Source organism: Carassius auratus, chromosome 3, assembly GCF_003368295.1.
Source record: "Carassius auratus strain Wakin chromosome 3, ASM336829v1, whole genome shotgun sequence".
Taxonomy (NCBI): domain Eukaryota; kingdom Metazoa; phylum Chordata; class Actinopteri; order Cypriniformes; family Cyprinidae; genus Carassius; species Carassius auratus.
The window spans coordinates 24,030,849-24,058,616 of NC_039245.1; the positions used below are offsets into that span (position 1 = coordinate 24,030,849).

Genomic DNA, 27,768 nt, shown 5'->3' on the forward strand with positions numbered 1-27,768 from the left:
TACAAGAATGTGCCATTGTCTGCTAAAATATTAAGTGTTAATGCAGTAGCCTTCTGCTGAAAAAACGTATTACAGAACTCTGTGAATATGTTTTCATTTAATTTAGAGATATATCAGTGTTTTATTGTACTAGATTAGAGTACTAACTGTGGTATGGTACACTTTGCAATTTAAATGTAAACCACGCCCTCTAGCGGCTGTTTTGGTTACGACCGCGTGACGTGCGCGTTTGCGTAAGGGGCGTGGCCGCGCAGCCCCTCCCCCTCCACAGTCTGGCTGGAAAAGAAAAAAAAACTTTTTGTATCGAAGGAATCAACAGCCGCCATCTTGTCGCGGACGAGCGTCAGGATTTCGGGAGAGCATTATATTATTTTCAACGCGCCCGGCTCCATCGGAATCGGCCCGAATAGCTTCCCCGCGACGGAAAAGACAAGCCTCGGGCCGAATCGCGGATCTTTGTGGCGAATATCAGCGTAATGGAGCCGTTTTTGTGCTCGGCTGGAAAACCCCCGTATATCTGATTTCCCCCTTCAGCGCGAGCGGCGCTCCTGTGCCACTCGCCTATATTAAAATATTATTATTTCTTATTTTTCTTTTATATTTCTAGACTTTACTGATCGGTCGATACGGGACGGACATGGGTCTTTATTTTTATTCGCAGAAATTGAACAGACCAACGCGAGCCGCTTGAAGGAATCTGGACTTGATGTTTTTTTTCTCCCCTCGTCGGTTGTTTGTCGGTTTTAACGATGATGTAATTTATTTCTGCGGGGTTCGGGGTGATCGTTAAGGTTAATTATGCGGGTTTTGGGTGTTGGATTATCATGGGGTGAATGGCGGTGGCGGAGCGGGGCGCTGTCGAGCCGCGTTTGAGCCCCATCTGTTAATTACTGGCCCCTGATCGCTGAATAATAACTGAGAAACCCGAGGGTTGATTTGATTTATTTCGCTTTGTCCCCCTCCCGGGCCCTCGGAAGACGCATTTGTTGTTTTCTCGTGTTTTGTTGTTGTGAGGCGAGAGAGCACGATGGCTGATAATCTGCTGGATATGGGTCCCTCGAGCGCGAAGCGGCCCAAACTGAACTCACCTGCGCTGTCCTCCTCCGATACTCCAGGTAAGAGTCACACCTGTCAGTCCCAAAAACACCTCAGAGCTCACACCAGAGATCTAGTTCAGATCCGGACGAGATCTCTCTTAGACCAGGGCTTGTGTTCTGTAACGCTTTGCTCGGATGTCCGATCAGAAACCCAGTAGATCAAGTGAAACTCCTCTCTCATGTTCAATGGGAAACATCGCAGGAAGGGTTCAGGTAGAGATCCCACCTGTCCTGTGAGAAACCAGGTAAGTCTCAAGGGTACAAATCTCTCACCTGTCCCACCAGAGATCGATCAGTTCAGGAGAGACACTCAGACCCTCACAGAACAGGTCCAGGTCCTGCTAGAGATTCATTTAATTTCAGAAAACTGAAATGCAGAACCGTACAGTTCACACAATAATAACTAGTTGATCGTAAGGCAACAATAAAACAAATGCTTTATAAATATTTATTTAAAAGTATTGATATTGTTGTTTATGCTGAGTTAGTTTAGTCCTTATGAGTCTGATTTTTATTTTTAATCTATTTGTGTTAAGTCTTAATGATTAAGCCACTTGTTTCTGAAAAAAAACAGAGATAATTATTTTTGAACTTATTTTTTTTTTACAATTGTTTTAGATATCGCTCAAGTGGTGCCATGTACTGATAATTTTAATATCAAGTAATAAAATAAAATAATAAAAGTTTAAGTTGAAATGTGTTAAAATCCTTAAAATATATATTTTTCTGGATGTCATATATACATTTTCTTAAATAACTAATGCAGAGCTGTTTTATTTCTGAAATCGTCAAAATGGCTTTGAGATAATAATGCATCTAGATATGGTTGACCACAAACCAAATGCATACAAGTGTTTTATTAATAAAATATTTTATGATCTAAATGATCAAGAAATCTACAGCTGCATATTTCCACTTAAGAATGAGTGACTGTTATTTAGATTTAAGTTTGCATATTTTGCACTATATGCTCTTGTTGGTTTGTTGATTTGTAGATATTTGTCAAATGGTCACATTTAATCGCTATTAAAAACTGATAACCAGTTGAAAAGGCTGAATATTGGTACAATGTGTTTAGGTCTCCCTCTAGCCCTCTGTCCCGTCAGGTCAATCCAGGCTCAGGTGAGACACTTACCTGTCCCATAAGTAACTGGGATCAGATAAAACCGTCACCTCAAAACCTGGTCTATGTGATGATCTTACAGTCCCTGATTGTTCCTTCAAAATCCCTTATTTCCAGAATGTGAGGGTCAGTCTGCAAGCAGGGATGCACTGAATCTGTGCATTTTAACATGTGCAACCTATGTGTTTATGTGGTTGCTTTGCATTTAATATTTGGAGTTTTATTATCATTAAATATCTTTATAAAACATACCGATCATCTCTAATGTCGATGTTTGTTACACTTGGACTGATGGAGACTTGAAGTTGTTCAACTGCTGACTGTGTTAGTGTTGCTGGAGTGTAATGACTCTGACTCTGATATCTCTGCCAGATGTGGAGGGCTGCTGTAATCAGTGCAATGACAATTGACATCAGTCTCAAGGAAAGCAGAAGTTTTCTTTTCATCACTGTTTCGCGTGCAAGTCTTCGTGCGACGTCTGTTGAGGTTTCAGTCAGCTGAATATCACTGTTATACAGAGACTTCAGTGCGGTGATTCTCAGTCTTTTAGACTTGAAGGCCACGCTTTGTTCAACATTCAAAGCCACTCAGGAATACATCTAGATTTAGTCTTTTCTTAGCATTTTATTTAAGGGTTAGAATTTTTTTTTATTATATGAATTTTATGTATATTATATAATTTATAAATATTCTATACATTGTCTTGGTAATACTTTAAATGTTAAATATAAAGTCATCCTGCAGGTGACTTTTCATATCTTTTGAGTGTCGTGGCATTTCAAGACTTAGTGTGTTTTACTGTGATTGAGCAGTTCATTGTATTAGACAAATATTAGATGCATGCTTTAGTGTTTGGACGTGTAGGATTGTAATTATGAATGGATGGGTTTTCTAGTCAATGCTTATAGGAGCAGCCACCCACATCACAGCATCAAGACCATGAGTTTTGCACAGAAAAGCATCACTCACTCTCTAGAAAATGTAAAATTGTTAAAAATGATGACAGGCGCTAGGCGAGATGAAGACAAACATGGTCATTTCAGTAAGCTGAATCCAGCATGCTTTCCAGATTTCAGTGGATTTGTTGTTTTGTGCTGCAGAAAGTAGTTTTTTGTTTAAGAGCATAACTAAAGACTCACATGAGGAAATTCCACAGCTCTGCGTGCAGAGATCCGTTACTTCCTGTCTGCCGTGTTCTTGGATTAACATGCATCTTAAAGTGCACGCTAAAGTTTATTTGACACTAAACTAGACTTTACTGATGGTTACGTCAGCGGTGCCTGCTGTGCTGAAGCAGTGACTGATGCTAGAGAGTCATGGGCGATTGATAATAGGACTGGGTTTTGTGACGAACTTCACAATTAGTTTTGATTTTGATTTGCAATCTTGTGATTCAGTACTATACTTGATTCAGTTGGATGTATAGTAGGGATGTCATCTTCCATGATCAGTCCTCATTTAAATGAATGATCATTTGATTAATACATTTTTAACCTGAATTCTGCAGAATGCATCTATTGCAGTGGTTTATAGCGTGACGTGATGAGCAAATGCCTCCTTAAACGCCAGCTTCCTCAACCCAGTGAATGGGGTTTTAGTCTGAATAAAAGGCTAATGGCAGGATTGTAAAATTAATTGATGTGATGATGATCATTTAATAAAAATGATGAGTAGTTTCAGTTAGTAGTAGTTACGTGCAGTAGTTTCATTTGGGATCATTTCACTTTAAATGGAGTTTGTTGGCAGTTTTCTATCTGTCTGAGAAACTGCTGAATGCACCTTTTTAAATGGATTCGTGGTGCTCTTTGTATTTTGAAATGCAGTAGCAATGTTTGTGATTGATATTATCGCCATTTAAAATAAAATGATCCCAAACGCAGGGCCTGTGTTTTGCGGTCAGTGAATCTCTTCCTCTGTTGATCACATGAAACATGTTTTTGAGAATATTATCACTCAAGTGAGGTACAAAGCTTTGTTTCTAAGACAAATAATTGGTTAGCAGGCAAGTGTTGTATCGCGACCATGCTTTTGCATGTTAACATGTTAACAGTTCAATGCTGTTAAGTTTCGTGTTCTGTTTTGTGGGTTGGATGCAAATTTTCAAAAATGTATTAATGTAAATAATTCAGTAAGTAAAATTCACTTAATCCCTGTTTTTGCATCTCTTACTGTGGTAATAAATAAATGATACCATATTCTTTTTACTTTCCAAAATGACAGTAAGCATTGTTAGTCTAAACTAATCAAATTATTTTATAGAAATATCATGGGTTTCTGACTTCATTTCTCTCCAAATTCTATTTCAACAGTTTTGGTTAGACAAGGCACATCAAGTGAATTTTTTTGGAGACGTGGGGCGACATGATTTGAAAGGGGTGAAAAATTTAGTGATCATAAATTAAGAATTAATTCCTAATTTATTGATTTGTTCCCTCATCTTACAGGGTTCCCACGTCTTATGATTTCAGAAGGTCTTAAATTTGGGGACGGAAAGTCCAGAATTTGTGATTTGGCTTAATGTGACAATTAAAGTTCAAAAGGCGATGATTAATAAACACAAGCGCTGCACGTTTCAGAGTCTTTGTGTTCTGCAAAAATGCAGAGCTGAAAAAGTGAACTGGTGGATCAATAAGAATATGATGCATTATAAAAATCTAAACTGTGAAATTTATTTTTTAATTGATATAGGCTAAGACTTTTTGTTTAATTTGAAAAGTAATAAATCACACATATGTTTACAATTAATTGGATGGGAGTGGTGCTACAAATAAAGTAAAATTAAGTTAATTAATTTGTTCACACATCAACTGAAAACAGCATAGATCGATTCTTGGGACTTAATGATCAATATCGGTTAAAATCGAGAAATCAGTATTTTTAACCCAGCATTAGTTAAGGTGTCTGAGGTGTTTTTTTTGCATGTAATGCTGCTTGACAAATGTTATCATAATTCACTAAATAATCTTTCTTTAGTTGCAAGATTAGGCATACACTGGAAAAAAAAATCTGGTTTAGGATTTCCTTTGAAACAATTTTCACTCAAAATTTGCTAGTAAATTTCACAACTCAAAACAATCAATAGTTTACAGTGCTGCTGAAGACTCGTCAGTAAACGGTCCATGTGTGAACGTCTCCTCCATTAAGTGCGCTCCACTGTAGTGTAACTGTAATGTGGGCCGCTGGGGTGAGAACGGCACACATGCACGCGCGTGTCCTCCAGTATGCATGCTAATTTGTGGCTTTGTCAAAGTCTTTGTGGTCTTTTTGTTTTCCACATTATTTTTTGTTGCCGTTTTCTGTTGTCAGAGATGGTTCCAGTGGGTGTGTTGTTTGCCAGCTGGGTGTTCCTCCTCTAGTTATTGTGAGCGTGTGGCAGCCGTGGGTGCGCTTTTATTCCAGCCGTGTTTGCATTAGTGTACATACAAACACAGCCAAGCGTGTAAATGCTGCCCTCCACCAGCTTGAGGCAGACGGCTCGCTGTGTGGTTTAACGTCTTGGCTGAAGCATGACTGATTTGGGAAAGGATGCTTTGGGGAGAACATCAGAAAGCAGATGAGATCTGATGCCGTTTGAGCAACTGCCTGGATTCAAGGACACGGTGCTTTTATGGAACCTGATGTAGACAATTAGGCTGACATGATATTTATTACAGTTAATATAATGACAGATATTTAAGCTTGTTTGCTTACACCAAAAAAAGAAAACCATCATTTACTTGCCATCTTCTTGTTCTAAATCTTTAAGACTTTTCCTTGAATTTTCGACAATTATACTGGCAAATCTGTATTTCCGTGTATAAAAAGCATCATAAAAGTGGTCCATATTACTCCTACACTAGTCTTCTAAAACTATTCAACTTTTAAAGAGCTAGTTCATCCAAAAATGTCATCAAATATTCTCCCTTATGTTGTTACACAGACATAAAACGTAAAGTATCAAAGTTTTGTTTGCGTGGACTTTGAACTGAGAGACCGAAATTATTATAAATGATATCTTTCAAAGGTGAGTGAAAGTCTTATGGGTTTGGAACAACATCCGTTGAGTATTTGTTGACCGAAATTAAAATTTCTGAGTGAACTCTCCCTTTATGGTTTTATTTACAAAAAATCTAGATAGCGATAAAGTTGCTAATATATTCTGCTAATATATTCTTATAAAAAAATAGTGTTATAAAAGTTTTAGGAGCACATTTTTAAGGAGCACCTTCAAACCACATTCTCACACAACTTTTAGCTCATTCAATACCAATACCAGTAAACTATTTTTTATGACTTGGTGCATGCATTTTAAGATGCTTTGATTGTGTCATTAAACAGGATTTTAAATGTTGGTCTTTGTACACAGGGTTTTCTGAGTCTTATGCCATAAGTATTGTTTTTACTGTAATAATTTCTTAAAAGTGGATTAAGACCTAAGACCTGTCTATTTTTAGCCATTGTTTATAGGGGCAAACATTCATAACTTCAGAACCAGTGCTCCAACTGGATCTTTTTTAAATGCCTGAACGTGTTTTGCAATTGGCACTTTTCGAAAGTGTCATTTTTGTAGTTGTATACATTTATGCATTTGATGGATGATTTATGCATTTTACAGTCAATCAGATTATACAGTTTATTAATATGTGCATTTAATTCAGGCCAGTTCACAGTACATTATCTTTTATCCGGTGTCTGGTTGGAATGCTAGTCAGATTTTCCTTATTTTAACCCTAAAACATAAGCGCCGCTGTTCTTCTGTCATTGCTGGCTTTACATATGACTGGCTGTGTTGGTTTCAGTGGTGAAGAGGTAGACCAGACTAACATGCAGCTGTTGAAGACTAGGGGGCGCGAAGGGTAACAGATGAGCGGCTGGAGTGATTCTTATTTTTAGCCATGAATCTGAGTGCTTCCTGCTGAGACATTACAACAGCGTCAACTTCCTCACGCAGTTTTCAAACCAAAACAAAGTTGATGACTGATGGGCCGAAGCCAACGTTTTAATAGCAGGATAACCTAATGATAATAAATTGCATTACTTATGCATATTTATCTCCATTTATAATAATAGCAATTGAGACATACACAATTTACTAGACTCACTAAATATTGGACAACACCAACAAAAAAAAACTGAAATAGAGTTGAGTATTGATGAGTCGATCCCTTCAAGGGCCATTTGTCAATGTAGTGTCAAGTTAACTGGTCAAATATTGGCACATTTTTTGATCAAACTCATAAATTACTTTATTTCGGAGTTGTATGTTGGTTAATTAATGGTACGATGACCCTTTTTGCTCTTTTTCTAGACTTCGTGTCCTTGTTCGACTTGGAGAATGATCTTCCAGATGAGTTGATACCCAACGGAGACCTGGGGCTGATGTCCATGCCCTCTAATGGAGACGGAGGGGTGGGGAGCCGGATGGGGGGCACCGTCCCGGACGCTGCTGCCAAGCACAGGCAGCTGTCCCAGCTCCTGCAGGCAGGAAGCGGCTCTGGTCTGGCTGGAAACCACAGTCCACAGTCTGGAATGGGTGGCCAACTGGGTGCCTTGGGGAAGAGTCCCATGGGTCAGGGCTCACCCGGTCACCAGACCCAACCTCCGAAGCAAGTCGGCAACCCTTCCGGCAACAACAGTCCGGGTATGGGCCTCAATGCAGGTTTCAATCCGGCCATGATGAACAATAACAACCAGGCTCATGGACTCATTGGGCAGAACATGGCTCCGCAGGGGCAGATGATGAATGGTGTGATGGGGCCGACCGGAAGAGGCAGGGCAGCTCCAGGGATGCAGTACCAGGGTCAGGCCATGCAGGGAGCACCAGGCGGCGGACAAGGGGTCAACGTTTCTGGCAGTGTATTGGCGGAGACGCTTACCCAGGGTGCACCACAGATGGGGACACACAATGCCATCAATCCCCAGCAAGCTGGAAACATGAACAAGGTAATTCGACACTGCTACTTTTGAAGTTTTGCATCCTAAAAAATTTTTCAGTGTGGTTAGGTTTAATGGTTAGGTAAGCTAACATGAATGCAGATAAAGAAATTGTTTGTTTCAACCAGCTTTGTGTATGTTTATTTTTAAGTTTCAATGTATAATTTCTGTGACAAGCTGAAAGACGGTTGCAACCCTCATATATGATTCAATAAGAAATTAAAAATATAAGCTTTTTACACTTAAAGGTAGTTAATAGGTCACTTTTTTTTATTTTGGCTGGTAATTTGGATATTCTGTCTGAAACATTGTGCTTCAGATGATTGTAGTTGGCGTTTGTTTTTTGTTTGGTTTGGTTAATATTGCAGTGGTACTCCGCTATAGTAATTTTGTTATAATTATCACTTGCTCAACAATGGATCCTCTGCAGTGAATGGGTGCCGTCGAATGAGAGTCCAAACAGCTGATAAAAACCTAACAATAATCCACAGCACTCCAGTCCATCAGTGAACATCTTGTGAAGCAAATCCATCGTTAATTCATCAAGACATTAACTAAAACATGAGTCCTCTGTTTGCAATATTGCTTTCTCCTGTGAAAAGTCGCCTCATCTGAATCAGGACAGAAATCTGCCTAAATGCTTGCAGATGGGAGAACTAAACACACAGTAGTTTGTTTAATCTTTTAATTCATTGTCCATTTGCTTACATTTACATGAATGGATGCGTTAAGTATATTACAAGTAAATTATTTATTCTTTCTTCAAGAATGAAAAAGAAAATTCTAACAAATGATGAACTGAACCAATACGGTGTTTTAATCTATGCCAGCTTGCGCTATACAGTTCTGTGAAGGAAAGATTGCACAGAAAGGTAGTTGTGGCTATCGCATGTGTCTGACTGTTGTGGTTTTACAGGAAACCAATCGGAAACCAGTCTTCAACTCTCATTGTGCTGGTGTCACCAGCGAACGCTCTTGGATGAGATGTTGGGTTCACATTGAGAAATCTGCCAGTCTGTGGAGTTTGCCACTGAAATATTGTGAATAACATCACACAGGCTGCCAGTGATCTCGGGTTTCCATATCTGCGGTGTTTGTTCTGAGGTGAATAGATGTGCTGTCGGCAGTGTGGCGTGTGTTTGCATTGCACACAGATTATGAGAGTCACAAGTGCAGGTGAAGTCCACAGCAGAGTGCCAACACTCGTGTCTGTGCTGTCCGCTCGCTCTGACCTATAGCTGCACAGAGGAAATCTGCTTTAGATGTTTCACTAATTCTGACTTCTGTTTATAGAATTATCCAGTCCATCTTCATAATGTCTAAACAAATTAATGAGTTAATCTTTAGCAGTTTAATAACAAAGTTGACATTTTAACCACGTCTTTAATCAAATGAAAATATAACGAATTAATTTAACAGCTGGGTGGTGTGATATGTATGTGCAGTTGGTGAAATGTGAGATATTGCTTTTCTGTTTATATTGCAGAGGAAGTATTTGTATGCCTGTCAGTAGATTGAACTGATTTATTCTATTTCAGCATGAGAATCAGGAAGGTCATAACTTGCTGCTTTAATGTCGACATGAAATAATTCACCGGTTTGATTTTTTAATGCATGTTTATTGGTCTTATTGTGAAGAAATCATGCATGCTGTTTTTTTTTTTTTTTTATATATAAAGATGTCCTAACTGTGGAATTGCATCCAAGATACTGATTACTGACCCAAAATGTACAAGCCCCAAATTGATTCCTCTTTTGCATAATTTTGCATATTAATGGACATACACCTTTTCAATTTGAACATTCAAGCGATTTTAAAGCATTCAAGCACAAGAAGACACACACAACAAATCCATTCATTGTGTTCTGTATGCACCGTGCGATTTAACAAAAACATTCTGAAGTGTCTCAAATACCCGTCTTGGCAAGTATTCTCAAAAACAGTCAGTTATGTCTTAAGTAAACGTGAACCACTAAGAAAGAAATTAGATGTGTGTCAGGATATTGGATCCAATCATGATATCTTAGAGACTACCCCTAAGGCCATCCTTAAAAATATTCTTGTTTGCCTTAACCCGACCGACCCTGTCAGTTTAGGACAGACTCAATTATCTTTTTATTTTTTTGCTTTTAGGCCGACCGACTTGCCGGTTGTACATTTGCGTTAAGACCGACCAATTTTTTTCTAATACAAAAATTTGTGCTCTGCATTTAACCCATCCGAAGTGCGCACACACAGAGCAGTGAGCACACACCCGGAGCAGTGGGCAGCCATTTATGCTGCAGCACCCGGGGAGCAGTTGGGGGTTCAGTGCCTTGCTCAAAGGCACCTAAGTAGTGGTGGTATTGAAGGTGGAGAGAGAACTGTATATGCACTCCCCCCATCTACAATTCCTGCCGGCCCGGGACTCAGAACTCACAATCTTTCGATTGCCAGTCCGACTCTCTAACCATTATGCCACGACTTCCCCGACCACAGCTTCCCCGACTTATATAATTATATTATAGTAAGTATTGTTTACACTATTGGTTAACAGATGTCACACTATGGCCCGTGCGTTCGCTTCGTCTCAGACTCTCATTCACTGTCAGAGTCAATGGTTTGCACTTGGTAATGACTGTGGCTGCAGTAAAAAAAATGTTCGCGGCCACTGTTCAAAGTCATACAGGTTCGGGCACCATTATACATCTAAAAAATTCATTAAAACAGCTCAACACCACTTTTAACTTGGCACAAAGTTTTTTCTCACCTCTTCTCCCATCTAGTCTAAAACCGTGACCGTGTCACTTTATATTCGAAAATCTTTTGCATGAATCGATTGGACCAACCAACACAGGTTTTGAAACTAAAATAGGAAATTGATTTTAATGACCTTTTCTCGGAGCGCGTCCAGGTGTTTTTTTTTATGGGGGGGCACACGTATCTAGACATTCAAAATCGATTTTACAGTTGATTCAATGAACACTTGTCTCTCAAATCAAACAGTTTTTCAAAGGAAACAACCCAAGAAAGCAAAGTAAACGCTCTCTCATTTGTAGGTTGCATTGACACCTAGCGGTAGATGCAAGTAAAACAGTGTAACAGTACCTAATTTTTTTTCTTGTCACCTAAAATTCATACAATAAACATGTTTTTGACAAAGATTTCAGTTTGTTTGTGGTCTATATAGCCTGCATCAAAATGAGGTTTGCAATGATCAGTCGACGCCAGACCGCAAATTTAACCACCCATTAAAGCTTGCCTACCAATGATTAGGGATGCACCGGTTGACCTTCCATAAATTGGAACCGGCCGGTTTTTGCTTAAAATACGCGATCGGCAATCGGCCGGTTTTTGGTCTTCTTTAGGCCGATTTTTCCGGAAGTCCTGAAGCTGCGCGAGCTTACTGTTACCGGTCCAAGCCCTGAACACGAGTAGACCGTGAAGAGATGTTCAGATCAACTTCTCACGTGTTGGATGAGAAACGAAAGGGACTAAACTGTGACACAAATTTTTTTTTTTTTTTTTTTTTGTAAAGTGGAACTTGCATACACGTTTGACAAGCCAGAAGTAAACGACAGTTCTGGATGATTATTTTTATTTTACCTAAAAAATTACATCGACTTAATTTGATTTAAAAATCACCTGCTGTAGCACACTGAGAAAAAGTGTTTCATTCATCCAATTAAAAAAATTTAGGGTAATGATTCACATCTATATTTTTTTACTTGAGAGAATAGTTATTTATTTTTCATTTGCTCAAGTGAAAAAAATATAGATGTGAATCATTGTCCTAATTTTTTTTTTTATTGGATGAATGAAAACACTTTGCATCTTTGTTTTATTCGCACCAACATTATTTGATTTTAACATTTTGGAATAATCTATTTATATAGCATACTTTTATTTAGTCTGTAAATAAAGACACTGGTAAAGACCTTTTTTTTTATTTAAAACCAAATTTAAAAACTAAAATACTGAATGGTGATCAAGAAATATCTTATTGAATGTGTGTTGATTGTGTTGTTTGGATTGTAGAACTATGCCGTTATTGCCTTTAGTTTCACATGGTTACAGTTAATCTTTAAATTTAAGGCCAGTACTATGTAGTTTCAACCCAAATCAAAAAAAAAAAGCTAAATGCTGATGTCTGTAATGTAGCTGTTAATTTCAGATGGTTGCAGTTATTGTTGTCAATAGCCAAAAGCCAGTTTGGCCTATTAAATACCAAATAAACATCTTGTTTATGCACACTTTCCTTCTTTCTTGTTTGTTGCTTAAAGATAAAAAAAAAAAAAAAAACGGAAATCGGTATCGGAATCGGCCAATTTGTTTGTAAAAAATCGGTATCGGTATGGGATTTTTGAAAAGGTCCTGTTCACACATTATCTATTAATTAGGTAACTTACCTGTAATTTACCAGTGAAGACTATGTGTGAAAGGGGCTAAACTCTTCTTCTGTATATGCTGTGAATGTGAATTAACGTTCATCTGGAAAAACAGTGTGCATTATCTCACCAGATTTGTAACGCAAATCATTTATAAACCTTTGCCAACACAGGAGAATACATCAACCTATGTCTAAACATGCCATGTATTGTACATCGTGATTTCAGTTTGTGCCTGTGGCCAAATATTAAAATTTAATGTATTTAAACATGGTTTAATCACACTGTCAAGTTAAACAGCACAACGCTGTTGGCACACTTTGCAGATATTTGTTAACCAACTTCAGTACATTGTTTTATGTTCATATCATGTATTGCCATATTATATTATGTATTTTAACAACGCTGTTCAATAAAATCATGTAATTACTTGGTTTTTATATTTTATTTGAGCCAATTATTATTGCCTCATTGTTAGTTTATATATAAATAGTAATACTGAAGCCTGGTTTGTTACTAAAAAATATCATATTACTCAGTTGTCAAAATAATCAGTTGATTACTTGATTACAAAAATAATTAGTTAAAGCCTTAGATTAGTTAAAATATTTCTAAATACAACTGGATTTTGCTTTTTGTAATTAAAATTTCTTAAAAATAGTATTAAAATATTGTCACGTTCTAGTGAACCAAGTATCTGTATTTTGTCTCATCTCGTGAGCTAGGTGTAGTGTCACCCCCCTAGTGTCGATAAGTGGTGATCTAGCTCATAATTTACAAGTGTATGATATAGCTTTCATTCTTCATGTCAAAAAGTCAGTTTGAATAAAGAAAGCAATGACTTTGCCATAATATCCTTTCAAATGTTAAAGTTGCCACCGTCATTACATGATTTGAATGTGCTGCCCACATCCACCCACCGAATGTCAATAGTTGTCTGTTACCTGGCTGTTGAAATCGACATTGTCATGCATACGAGACATTGTCGATATACAATAATATCATCATATCACCCAGACCTAGTCCATTGCCTTGCTTCTCTTCCATTCATAAATTCTCTCCAGTGGTCTCATGGGATAGTAAAGTGTTCATTGAATGCGCTCTTCAGAAACACACAGGACATAGTACCATATTTTTCGGACTATAAGTTGCATTAGTCCAAAAATACGTCATGACGAGGAAAAAAACATATAAGTCGCACTGCACTATAAGTCGCATTTATTTAGAACCAAGAACCAATAGAAAACATTACCGTCTATAGCCACAAGAGGGCGCTCTGTGCTGCTTAGTGTAGGCTCCAGGAGCACTGATCAGCATAGAGCGCCCTCTCGCGGCTGTAGACGGTAATGTTTTCTCTTGGTTCATGTCTCTTAGTTCATTTATCTTGGTTCATGTTAAATTAATTTTGATAAATAAGTCGCACCTGACTATTAGTCGCAGGACAAGCCAAACTATGAAAAAAAAGTGCGACTTATAGTCCGGAAAATACGGTAGGTCATCTGGGTACTTCTCTCCTAGAGTTTTTTTGAATACTATTTATTCGGACATACTGCTCAGCTCACTTACTGTTTTTCACATACTATATAGTAGAAGTATGCAATTTCGGACACCACACAAGTCTGCTAGGATACTCACCAAGACAGGCATGTTGACATCATTTTCGTGTGAATTTTTTCATTTATCGTATTTTACGGACTATAAGTCGCACTTTTTTTCATAGTCAGGTGCGACTTATTTATCAAAATTAATTTGAAATGAACAGAGAAATGAACCAAGAGAAAACATTACCATCTACAGCCACGAGAGGGCTCCTGTAGCCTCTCCCTGAAAACATAGAGCGCCCTCTCACGGCTGTAGACGGTAATGTTTTCTCTTGGTTATAATTAAATGTGACTTTGTTTTTTTTCCTCGTCATAAATTTTTTTTGGACTGATGCGACTTATACTTGGGTGCGACTTATAGTCTGAAAAATACAGTAAGCACAAGTCTTGAAAGAGAACTCCGTATTTGCACGCTGTCTGAGACGTGGGTTTGTGTGCCTTAGATGATTGCACACACATCTTCCCATGGCGTGTAAGTTCTCATTCACATCTTCTGGCTCCTGAATGAGTTTAGTTCACACACAGATAGCAATGTGTGCTGTTCAGGTCTTACCTGCGCTCGTGTGCTATAACAGTTGCAAAGAGTGTCTGGTTTGTCTACGTTTTTGAAGCCAGACTAAAACTGTTACACCCCTAAGTAAATGAATATATATATGACACACAAATATAATTATATATATATCAAATATAATATAAAATATTCCTTATGTGTACATGCATGTGTGTGTATTTATATACCCAATAAAGACACCGTAAACACGTGCATATTATGTAAACCCATGTTTATTTTGGATGTTATTAATCCCGATTAATCATTTGACAGCCATATTTATAACTCTTGTCTCCTACATTTTTCTTCCTTATCGTTAAATTTTCTTCTTGTATGTAACATCACATTACTTCCTGATTTTAATATATAGGTTAGAACTCATAATGTATATATCAGTTATTGTACATCAACTGCAGCCCAAACTTTCACGGGCTAAAGGTTCATAGTCTATTGTCAGTAGCTCACACAAAATGTTGGTTCAGTCCAAGCAAGGTTGTGTTTGTCAATGAATTAAATTCACATTAAACAAGTTGAACCCGTTGTGAAATGTGTGTATGGAAAAATATTTTGCCTTCACACAAATTTTTATTTACGGCAATTCTTTTTCAAAATGATACATCTGCAGTATTTTGCCATATTGTGTTTTGTCTTTGTGTTGAGGGATTTTTCAGTGTCAAATAATGTTTTTTTTGTGTGTATTTAATAAACAACAAAACATTAAAAGCCAAATCACCAAAGTGTTTATGGTTGTTGCTAGTTAGAAAAGTCAAATGACTGTGGAAGAGAGGATTTATGTCTTGCTGTTGTAATGGCATCATTGGCCGAGTGTCAGAGTGGAAGCGGGAGAGCGTCTGGCAGCAGAGATGTGTATTGCTCAGGACAGGGAGTTCCTCAGTGTGGCACGTTCAGCAGCGGCGCGTGCAGAGCTAATGGCTGCGGGCTCGTGTTAGTCATGGTGGGGGATGGGACGGTTTACACACGCCGCTGGAGGAGCTCTGATCTGGTGCTCCGCTGCAGAACCATACTGTGAAAGCATTGCTGAAAAGTGCTCCAAGTAACTCGGGTTTAATGCAGTTATTCCTCTACATGCACTTAATTATGTAGCAGTAAATGATGGGTTAAAGTCGATGTGAAATTAACATTCAAATTTTTTTATTAATGCATGTTATCATATTGTGAAATATTCATCCATGCATGTTTCTTAACAAAAGAAAGAAATAAATGTGATGTAAATGCATTACTTAAAAAAAAAGAAAAAAAAAAGCTCCATAATGTATAATGGTTAATCATCTGATGAACTTGCTCCGTTGTATTTCTGTTGGTGGATGATATCAGAAAATTATTTATACTTGTGGATTCCTTTGGAGTAACTTGAGCTGTTTATTGTTCAAACATTTCGATACCGTGATACTGGTTCCTGAACGATCCTTTTTCAATACCAATTTTATAAAAATCTGTTTTAAACAAGATTACATTATGAATCACCTCAAGCACTTTTTGGTTTTATTTTTTCAGCTTCTTCACATTGAGCCACTCCTGAGCCACTGCACAAAGAAACAAAAAAGCACAACAAATAAATCAGTACCACTATTTTTCATAATGTTCAAATAGTTTTCAGTCTCAATATCTTTTAGTCTACTTTTACACTAGCTTAGACGATCATCATTTCTATTAATTTTGCACTGATTTACTGATGAGCATTAGCTGTTTCCAGTGCTGTCTGCCTGGGTTTTCTCTTCTGTGATTTCTGTTCTGACTAAGAGGAAGCTTATTGGTTGTTTGTCAATTATGTTACATGTTTATAACCCACCCTGTCTGATAATGAATTTCTATTTCACTTCTCAGTTCAGTTCTGTGCATAAGAGACCCAGGCAAACACTTCCACGGATGAAACATGAAGCTGATAAACACACAATTGTGACAGTATTTGATTTGTATGTTTTTTGTGAGATTCTGCCTATTTTCATAATACTGGGTGTTTGCATGAGAAATGCCAAGCAGGTGTAGTGATTAGCTTGATATAAAAGGCTACATTTATCATATTTCAGCAACATTAAATGGCTAAAAACACATTAGATCACAATTGGAAATTATTACAAACACTCAATGGTAGTTTAAAATGAGTTTTGACTAAAAGCGTAGTAGCAATCCTAAAAATATGATGATCTCATGATGCTACAGTGTGCACGAATGGTCAAGTAACATGCCTTTTCGGTTTTCAGTGGAAATGCCAGTATGGATGAGGATCCTTTTCATTTTAAAATGCTGTTTTAAATAAAATCGCACTAGTGTAAATGTAGCCTTCGCTTACACACTACAGCCTCACGTGTGAACCACGTCTTGGGGCAGAACCGTAAACTAGTGTTATTCCAGGATACCTCTCCACCAGCACATGATTTAGGCACATTAACCATGCTATGTGCTTATTGGCTCACTGACATTGACCAGATTAACCCCTTAGGTATAAAAATTTGGTTCATAGCGACAAGAAATGTTTTGTTACTCAGTGGTATAGAGGCAATTTGGTCGGTACCTAAAAAGTACTGAACTCCATACCAATCCCTACTTGTGCATTAAACTGGTATAGGAGAAAATATGTCGCTGAGCAGCTGATGACAGTATCTTTTAGTACACTTTGACCTATGAATGTTTGGCTCGACAGCGTCTACGCTACACTGACAGAGAGCAGGACCTCGTGCTTGTGTAATGTCTTGAACGCTCTCGATGAATTTAAATTGAAATGCTACACTGGCAGCCGTTTGAGCCACTGTTTCATGAACATTAGGTGAAGTGCTTGAGATCTAGTGAGGTTCACAGGCGCTGATGGTCTTCTTTTTCCTCTGTAGATGGGTCTTGCCACCGCTAACGGCCCGTTCGGGCAGCAGTACTCGCAGGGTTCGGTCCCGCAGATGTCCAGCGCTGGATTAAACGCTCAGATCCAGAACAAGGCAGCTCTTCCCAACAGCCTCCAGCCCACCCTGAAGGGTGCTTCCAGCGTGCCAAATCTGGTGAGTAACCCTCCACAGCTGGCTCCAGTTCCAGAACAGAACACTTCAGGCCTCTTTTGTCTCTGCGTCACACTTCTGTTCAGCAGTGATTTATTTATTCGAAGAGCTAATTGAAGTGCATGTTTACACGCGACAGAATACGACATAAAGAGTGGATGAACTGACTGAATGAAGCATAAAATTGTGATTGAACAGCCATAGCTGAAAATTAATCCCGGCTGCTCCAGCATTGTGTAAATGGGTCCACAAAGTATATTTATTGTAACTTGCTTTTTTTTTTTTTTTTTTTTTTTTTTACCGAATAGTTGGGGTCAGTACATGTTTTCTTTAATACATTAATTAAATGGTGCATAAATACATAAATTGATTTCTGAAGGATCATGTGACACTAAAAACTAAAATAATGTTGCTGGAAATTTCACTTTGCATAACAGGCATGAATTACGTTCAGTCAAATCACCTTTATTTATTTAGCGCTTTAAACAAAATACATTGCGTCAAAGCGACTGAACAACATTCATTAGGAAACAGTGTGTCAATAATGCAAAATGATAGTTAAAGGCAGTTCATCATTGAATTCAGTGATGTCATCTCTGTTCAGTTAAATAGTGTCTGTGCATTCAGAAATATATTTAAATTAAAAAAACTGGTATTTTAAATTGCAATAATATTTCTGAATATTATCAAGTTGTGGCTGCAAAATTTACAAATAAGAAATGTTATATAAATTGTGTTCTTGAAGCCAAGTTTGTTTTTTTTTGTTTGTTTTTTAAAGTTTTTTTTTTTTTGTATAATAACTGAAATGGAGCTTCTATTTAATCCAAACTCTTCCCTCCAGCTGCAGCAGCAGGTGCCCTCGGTGGGCATGGTCCCGGGACAGGGGGTGTCGACGGGCCCCACGGCCGACCCAGAGAAGCGCAAACTGATCCAGCAGCAGCTGGTCCTGCTGCTCCACGCCCACAAGTGCCAGCGGCGAGAGCTGGCTAACGGCGATGTGCGCGCCTGCGCCCTTCCCCACTGCCGCACCATGAAGAACGTCCTCAACCACATGACCCACTGCCAGGCGGGGAAGTCCTGCCAAGGTGAGAGGCCAAATCAGACCAGTAATGTTAATATATAACTAGAGTCCAGCACTTTACCCCAAGCTCTGAATTTTATAGAAATCGTGGTCCGTCATGTGAAATTGTGTTAGTTGATCTGAAAGTGCTTTTGTTTTCCTTCCATCTCTGTTTATCCACAACCATATTTCAGTGGTGACTGTACATCTCAGCGTTGTTAAACTGTCTGGCCGCTCACTCAGGCTTCATGTAAACTTGGGAAGTCACTCATGGCTCTTGTGGTCTCACTGTCTAAGTATGAAGGAGTCTGGAACATAGAAACTCGGTTTATTCCTTGACATGCTTTCACATTGGCAAAAACTCTCTTGTGCATCAGTAGTGTTTTGTCTGATTTATTAGTTGTGCTTGTTAAGATGAACCTGACTGCTTTGTTGTTTTTAAATGCTTGGCTTGCATTGCTGGAGGGACCTGAACCATGTCTAGAAACCTTAATATAATAAGCTATTTTTCTGCACCCAATCTGGACCATTTCACACACATCCAGCAGAAACTGGGATGGAAACATGTTTAAATAACAACCAAGTTGTCGCTAAGCTACTTTGCTTCCATTATAATGAACCACTCTACACTGGAAATGTGCAGTGTGACACGAATTCTGTATATCTGTGCTGACTTGTAAAATATAATGTGATTTTTGTTTACTTGGAATTTTGATTGTTAGTAGATAAAACAGTTAATACAAACTAGGGCTGTCACTTTTGTGAAAAAATCTTTTTTGATTTTTAAGACATAAGTGTTCATTGAATCGATTGTAAAATCGATTTTCCATGTCTAAAAAAAAGACGTTTCCTTTTTCAACATCAAATAACGGACGAACGTAAAGAGACCACTGGAAACGCACAAGTCAGCAATATTTTTTATTAATTGGCATGAAGTTTCATGCAAAATAACAAACAGCAACGGGAGTGCAACATTCTCGGAAAAAAATATATGAAGAGTGGACGGCTGCCATAACAAAAGAAAAACTTCACTGCAGGCTTCAACCCGGCTCCATTTATGATTTAGGCATTTCAAAAATCTCCAAGATTATTTTAAATAATGATTCAATCACATTTCAAACAACTGTTCAAAAATGAAACTTTAAATGGACATGATAACAGGCCATGTGTGTTTTTGTATTGAACGTAACCGACACTTAGGCTAGGCGGCACTAGGCAGGCATGAAACGCGCAAAAAGGCTAGGGCCATTACAAATTTATTGGACAGGAAAACAAGTCGATCAACAATATTCGGAGTCCAGAGCAGAGCGTTTTTTATTCACTGTATGTCCAGCTGTTGAGAAGACGCACTCCGACCGCACTGATGTCCCAGGGACACTCAGGTACAGCTGCACAAGGAGTGGGTATTACCGGTCGCTGTCAGCTTGCAATGGTCCTTTTCATAACTCAGAATCTCCTGTAACTAGATGCACGAATGAGGTGAATTCACGTCTACTATGCAGCGAGACCTCCAGACACGCATAAACGCATATTTACATTGACTTAACATTGAAATAATTTGCGCCAGGCGCTCTTTTCGCGTGTGAACACAGCATAAGAGGTCGCTTTCGACGTCACTGGGTCTTATAGGCGCGTAAAATTGCTGGTATTTTCTGTCTAGCTTTCGCAACGCATACTGCACTCTAGTGTTGTCACGGTACCAAAATTTCAGTATTCGGTACCGATACCAGTGAAAATCCACGGTTCTCGGTACCAATTTCGGTACCAAAGCAAAACACAATATGCTAATAAAAAATAAAAAAACACACTTTTTATCAATAAAAATAAAACCAATGCCATTCTTTAAACTTATTTAAAATTGTGATTAAAGGTTATTTTATTTTTTATTTTTTTTATTTATTTTTTTTATACACAAGTAATACAATTATGAAAAACAGTTAACAAGTTTCACCCAAATTTTATTTGTCTTTTAATTAATGAAATTTGAACACATTCTACGGACAGCTCTCTACGGACACCTCTGCAATTGAATTGCCATTGGCCATTAAATATTTTAGTTTACTCGCCAGACTGATATATAATTAGAACTTTAGTAATTAGAAGTAAACTTGATAACCATGTTTAAATGCATATTAGTCAATTTAACTGAACATTTCAACTGGAATGGTGGTGGTGCTTTTTTTTTGTCATTCAGTGATTCTGTAAAAAAAAATACTGGTGAGAAAAAAATACTGATAAGATAATACTGATACGAATTCTAATAAGAAGAACTATAAAAACACACTAAAGATTACTAAGGATTAATTAGCTGCTGGATTCATGAATATTAATCAGGTTTTGTGCATCCGCTCGAACTGATTTGCTGAAATCAGTACGAACGATAATAAGTGAGCGCCAGCCAATGAGATTGCCATTTGCGCATTAACTCAACACACTAACGTTAAAGGAAAACCCAGCTATTCTTAAAAACTGAAGATTTCCATAGATATGCCACTATTTTGACAGGAAAATACAACAGAGGATAGTTTAAATGTAGTGCGTCAATTCTCTCTCTCTCGGTCTCTGCGTGTGTGAGAGAAAGCGAAAGCGATCTGTGTGCCTTCACACTAGAGGTAAACACAGGTGCGCTGTGCATCCATTGAGATGAACTGAATCACACAGATCGCCTGACTGAGTGAAACTTTAAAGCGCTCAGTCAGAGAGTGTTCGGCGAGTGAACATATATCTGAGCTAAACTTATACTTATCCTCCAACTCACAAAATGGCGAGTAAAATCTGAGAATTTATTAGCCATTGGCTAATATTAGACATCATTTAGTCGCCAGAAGGAAGATTTAGTCGCATATGCGAGTGATGTACTCGCAATGTAGAGGGTTGCTATGTAGTAAACAAACCCGCACGTCTCTGCCATTCATTAATTCACACAGAGACACGCAGAACATGTGATTTGAGATTCCGTCCGCGTCTTCTGCTTCGCGGTAATCATAGAGCTGTATGCGTCAAGAACCGGGTTTGAAGGGGACCTCGGTACTACAGGTACTTAAAGAAACCTGGTACTGTCACATTTTAATTTTTTTATTACCAAAGTACCGGGTCTTTTGACAACACTACTGCACTCTCGGAATTCTACATTTTTTTTTTCTGCTTGGTTGTGAGTTTTGTTACATCTATATTTTTTAATTGTTTAATTATTTTAAAATTAATACTGTACATATTTGGTTAAAATCGATTCCCTATTTTCATTTTCGAAACTTTTTTTGGTTGGTCCGATCGATTGTGCAATCGATTTTCGAACTAAAAGTGACAGCCCTAATACAAACTTACTGTCAGGCTCCTTTGAATTGGGTCAGTAACATAAACAAAACACTTGTTTACTTGCAAACAATGTTGTCTGTCTTTTCTAAATTTGCCGTTACTATGTTGAAACAACCGATTCATGTGATTGGTGCAAATCTGGGAAGTAGTTTTTTTGTATGAAAGTATATCTGGAAGATACTGACAGTGTTCAGAAAAAGTATTAGGCATCATACAGAGGTGTGTGTAAGCTCAGTCCTGCTTTGTGTACAGTGTAACTGCTGTATTTAAGTTTTTTCATAAGTGCTCTATCAGGGAGTGAATTGGCATTTTCATTCCGCCCGCCTACTATTTTTCTATACACAAATTATATATAATATGCATAATGGTTGAAATTTAATGTTTAGTATTTTATAAAACTTGTGAAATTGTACAAATCATAGTTTTGACATCATTTTATAGTTTAGGAAGTTACCATAGACATGGGTGGTGTTTTCTTCTAGTTTCTGAATGTGTTTTGGAGATTATTATTCCTCAGTTTTGTTCAGGTTGTAATTGCTCAGTAGTGTTACTTGTCCTTGCAGGATATCAAAGTTTTTCTGATTTATTTTCCCTCTGTTTCTACAGTGGCTCACTGCGCCTCCTCTAGACAGATCATCTCGCACTGGAAGAACTGCACTCGGCACGACTGCCCCGTCTGTCTGCCCCTGAAAAACGCCAGTGACAAGAGAAACCAGCAGCGTAAGTCATGCTCCTGTTTAAAATAAACCACCCGCTCTGATGCATTCTCTGTTTGAGTTTAATTTCCAAGCAGGATTTTGAGCATATATTATGGATAAAGATTATACTTAACAGTACTGTATGGCAACATTGCATAAAAAAAAAGTTGCATCAAAACTATCATGTGATTTAATTGGTACAATTAATGACTGCATCTCACAGTTAACTGAACATGTATTGCTTATATATTTAGTCTCTTATTAGGGCCATTAAGATTTTTTTACAATTAAATGCATTTGCAAAAAAGATAATACACTCATGAAAATCATCCTTTCTGCCCTAATACAAAATTTTGAAAGTATAGAAAAAGCGAAAATTATTTAAATGAACGCAGGTTTGTTCCTCTACTGATTGTGTGTTTGCATCTCATGCTTTGAGATACGGGATCCGTTCAGATGAGTGCTGCCACCTGTAGGTCGTGCGAGCAGCTCGGCTGCGCTCTCAGTGTGAAAGCATGAGACCAGCTGCGGATTCCGGCAGGCAGCGGGACTGTAATCTGACACCGCGGGGGAGGGGCTCCACCCCTGGACACAGATCTCCTGCTCTCTGATTGGACAGCCGATGGCTGACTCGTTTAAATCCCCCTGTAGTGGCAACAGAAGCACGTTCTCTCAGTGTCTCGTGCAGTTCTGCTCTCCGCCGCTACTCAGAGAGCTCAATGTTTGCAAAATGGCTTTTCCACAGTCTTGTTTCAGTGTAATCACTCCAAGATTCCACTTATTCCTAATAGAAATAATTATTGTAGTGTATGTATTTTGTTTTAAGACAGCCCAGATGACTAAAAAATAAATTGATAGACATAACCACACTTCCCCAGTTGATTTATTACATTGCACATTTTTTTTGTATTACAAGATTTTTTAAATGTTAAGTTTAAATATGCAAATGATGCATCATCTAATATTCATGCACTAATTTTCCATACACCTATAGAACAAAAATCTGAACATTGCATTAAGTCAGGTTCAACATTTTTTCATTTTGTTGACAAATTAGACAAAGCATAGGGCATTTGAATACCTCTTTATGTCAACAGCCAGAAAAGCAAAAACATTTTCACCATTGTTTTAGGAATTATATGTAAATCAGGTAAATGATATATAAAAACTTTCTGAATATATGACTAAAAGTAGATTGATTTAGTTCAACAGATATTTGTTTCTGCTGTTTGCAGCGATGCTGAGCTCTCCTAACACTGGCATGCAGGCTCCGCTGGGCCCCGTGGGCACGAGTCAACCCGCTGCACCCGCCATGAGCAGCGGCACACACATAGACCCCAGCTCTATGCAGAGGGCGTACGCAGCACTGGGCCTCCCGTACGGGAACCAGCCGGCTCCACAGACGCAGGTCCCAGGACAGCAGCCCACACAGACCCAGCAGCAGCAGATGCGCTCCATTTCTGCATTAGGTATCCACATCAGTTTGCAAAGAACTTAAAAAGTGTTTTTTGAGGAAGAGCTGAATATTTATTGCAAACAAGTCAACGTTCCATGTTCATTATTAACCTTGAAAGCTGCTGTCATTCTTGCATCTGCTGTCAGTATGCACTCAAATGTCCTGCTGCTCGTATCTGTGTGTAACCCTTGTTTGGTTTCCCATCAACATCTTCAGGCACTAACCAGATGAACATCGGCGGTAACGGTATGACCGATCAGACGAGCCTTCACACTGATTCCTCTCTCCCCTCATCCCTCAGCAAGTGAGTCTCTTCACCTTCACCCCTCACCTTTAACCTCTCACACACACTGCAGAGTGAGAAATGGTCATCTGCAGAATCTAGCAATGTAAGAGAACAAACAATGCAGGGCTCCAGACTAACATTTGAGTCATTTAAAATTTACTTTTATTAACAAAGGTGCAAAATCTACTTTTTATGTACAGAAAATGTACCATTATTTTTCTAGCTTATGGAACTGACCAACTTCAGTGATTTTATGTGTGATTTAGTAGAAAATTGAAGAAAAGTTTGTGACTTTTCTTACTACATACACAAAAGAAAAGTGTATATTTCTGACAAAGTCTGATTTCTTGATGATTTTATTTTAAAATAGTGATTATATATTTTTTTAAATGTAGAGAAAAAGTATTGATGAATGACTAATAAGGCAATAAGTGCTCCTCTGCTGCTGTCTACTGGTTATAATTGTGATTTGATATGTTTTGTAAATTTTACATAAGTGTTTGTTTACCACAAAGTATATTTTGTTCATCCCATTAAAAATAACATTGACTGGATCATCTTAGAGCTGTTGGAAATAAGTTGTGTCCTGAAAGTCCTTTAAAAGTGCTTGAATTTCTCTCTCGAAAGGTTGTACAAACCCTGAAATGAATGACATAATGCATTTGCCTATTTCTACCACAACTGCTTACAGTTAGCGTTACCACTTCTTGTTTCCTGACGTATGTCAGTGCTGTTTATAATTGAGATTTCTGTGCAGAATTTAAACGCTTCTCACTGGATCTCGCAGCACTGTTGCCTCTGTGCAGAAACAGTGTCGCAAAATCAACTGTGGCTCCCGAGTACAGCTGTTCTGAGCTCTGACAAGTTTGTTTGCGTCATGGTCTGAGCTGATAAACGGTCGGAGCTGTGCAGCTGAAATGTCGCGCTTTCTTTTCGTTTGCGGTGTGTTGCTTCTCAAATGCAACAGAAATGGCAGTGCTTACGAGTTGGGCTTTGTGGTTGTCGCATCATTGTGAACGTTCACAAAAATGAGTCGCACCGACAGAAAAAATGATCGTAGACTGGAGCCCTGCAATGTCATTGTGGAATGTGCAATTCTGTAGCTATAAGAGGTTGAATGTTGAAATCTGAGATTATAAAAGGGACAAATCGAAGATTTTTTTTTTTTTGTCAAAGAACTGCTTTGTTCAAAAACTACTAAAATAATTTTTTTTTTTTTTTTTTAATTGATTTTCTGCTAAATTAAGTCACACCTGTTAGTTTTTCCTTTTTGACTTGTTGAATGCATGTTTTTGAGAATGAGTTCTACCATGTGAGATTTGAAAACTAATGTTGTAATCCTGCTCTCACAGTCAGATGATGTCAGACGGGTCGAACATGGGCATGACGGGGAACCTGCCCACAGCTGCGCCGCTGTCAATGCCTGGCATGAAGAAGCCCTGGCACGAGCACGTCACTCAGGACTTGAGGAACCACCTAGTGCACAAGCTGTGAGTTGGAGAAGTTGTCATTTCATAATCACGGTTTGTCAAGGCCAATTCTCTTAACACTGTATTCCATGCAGAGTTCAAGCCATATTCCCGACCCCAGACCCTGCAGCACTGAAGGACAGACGCATGGAGAACTTAGTGGCTTATGCGCGCAAGGTGGAAGGGGACATGTATGAGTCTGCCAACAGCAGGGTAAAGCACCTGAACCTTTCATGCTATGTTTTAACCTTCCTTCAGGACGTGTTTTGTGACTGTAAGAAAGGACTAGGTGGCCAATGTTTTATATCCTTTAATATCTTGTGTTAATATCAGGATGAGTATTACCACTTTCTGGCTGAGAAGATCTATAAGATCCAGAAGGAGCTGGAGGAGAAGAGAAAGTCCAGGCTGTCGAAGCCCCAAATGGGTCCCCAGGGTCCTCAGCAGCCTGGTCTTCCCCAGCCCAACGCTATGGGACCTGGACAAGCCATCCGGCCTCCAAGTTAGTGGTTTTGTTTTTTAATGCTGTGATCTTCTAGATGTTGTGTTTCCCTGGCTCAAAATATGTCTTATTTCCTCAGATGGACCTGTTCCTATGTCCAATGTGCCAAATCAGTTGATGGCCCGGATGCAGGTCCCTCAAGGTATGGTTTTTCATTCTGCATACACTCATACAGTACCATTCAAAAATGACACCCATCCATTATAAAAGAAGTCCATGTGGCTTCAGGGGGGTAAAGGCCTTGTGAAGAGATGAGTTTGTGTATATTCATATTTACAACTTTATAAACCTTAATCTCCTTTCTCGTTCACGAGAGAGTGGTGTCCAACGTATGACGTAGCGTAAGCTCTGGTGAGAATATGCTAGTCTCGCAAGAAACAAGTTTTGTTTACAGCAAAGGAGAACAAGTTTCCTCTTGGCTTATATCGAAATCCTCTGCCATTTTTTCTATACAAAGACCTTTGTTAACCCCCCGGAGTTGTGTGGACCTCTTCTATAATGGATTCTTTACAGCAGGATGGGAATACCATTTCATGTTGACTTGGGTGGGTCCAAAGCAGCTGGGAAGGTCATATTGGTAGCACAGAAAATACTCAGAAGCTTCAATCTCCCATTGAACAGCAAAGCTCTTCTCCTTTTTATTTTAACGTGTTTATTCATCATGTTGTTCAGGAATGGGACAGTTCAACCCCGTGACCATGCAGAACGTGCAGATGTCCCAGTCACCGGTGGGAGCTCCTCGGGCTGCGTCCCCTATGACCCACCCTCCTCAGATGGGCATGGGTGCCGTTCCACAGGTGAGCTTCAAAATGCGGTTCCAGGTCTGGAATTTTACTGTAACAGTGTATTTTTGGTTAGATTTAAATGTATTTCTTAGTTTTAAGTTATTTATAGTCAACATTGTTCTTGAGTTGTGTGCCATTTTGGATTTCCCTCAACAAAAACATATTTCACTAATAAGTAAATTGATCAATAGCTTTATCATGTCATGTTGTGCCAAAATTAGTTTTGTGGCTCAAATCTAATTTCCCTCCATTCTTTTGCAGAGGGGTATGTCTCCCTCTCGGATGCAGCAGACACCAGCCATGATGGGAGGCCATCCTAACAACATGGTGGGCCAGCCGCCCAACCAGAACCAGTTCATGAACCAGACGCCATTCCCAACCTCAGCCGGAGGCATGAATGTGAATGTAAACCCGGCCCAGCAATCAGGACAGACTGTCCCACAGGTGAGGAGAAAGACACGTCACAACTTCACCGTGGTTTCATTGTTATTTGGCTGTTTTTCCATAGAGATAAAAAAAAGTTAGAACTAAACCAACCAG

The 27,768-nt window shown here is 38.6% G+C and overlaps 1 protein-coding gene across 1 annotated transcript; it reads left to right on the forward strand.

The window, feature by feature from the left end:
- Positions 1–281: 281 nt before the first annotated feature.
- On the forward strand, positions 282–27,768 carry LOC113051749 (CREB-binding protein-like). The gene is made up of 13 exons (XM_026215798.1): positions 282–1,115; positions 7,508–8,142; positions 17,499–17,660; positions 18,499–18,742; positions 22,639–22,752; positions 23,966–24,199; positions 24,403–24,490; positions 25,825–25,962; positions 26,037–26,154; positions 26,275–26,443; positions 26,523–26,585; positions 27,116–27,240; positions 27,490–27,768. The coding sequence occupies exons 1-13, from the start codon at positions 1,028–1,030 to the stop codon at positions 27,751–27,753; spliced, it is 2,442 nt and encodes an 813-aa protein (XP_026071583.1). The 5' UTR covers positions 282–1,027; the 3' UTR covers positions 27,754–27,768.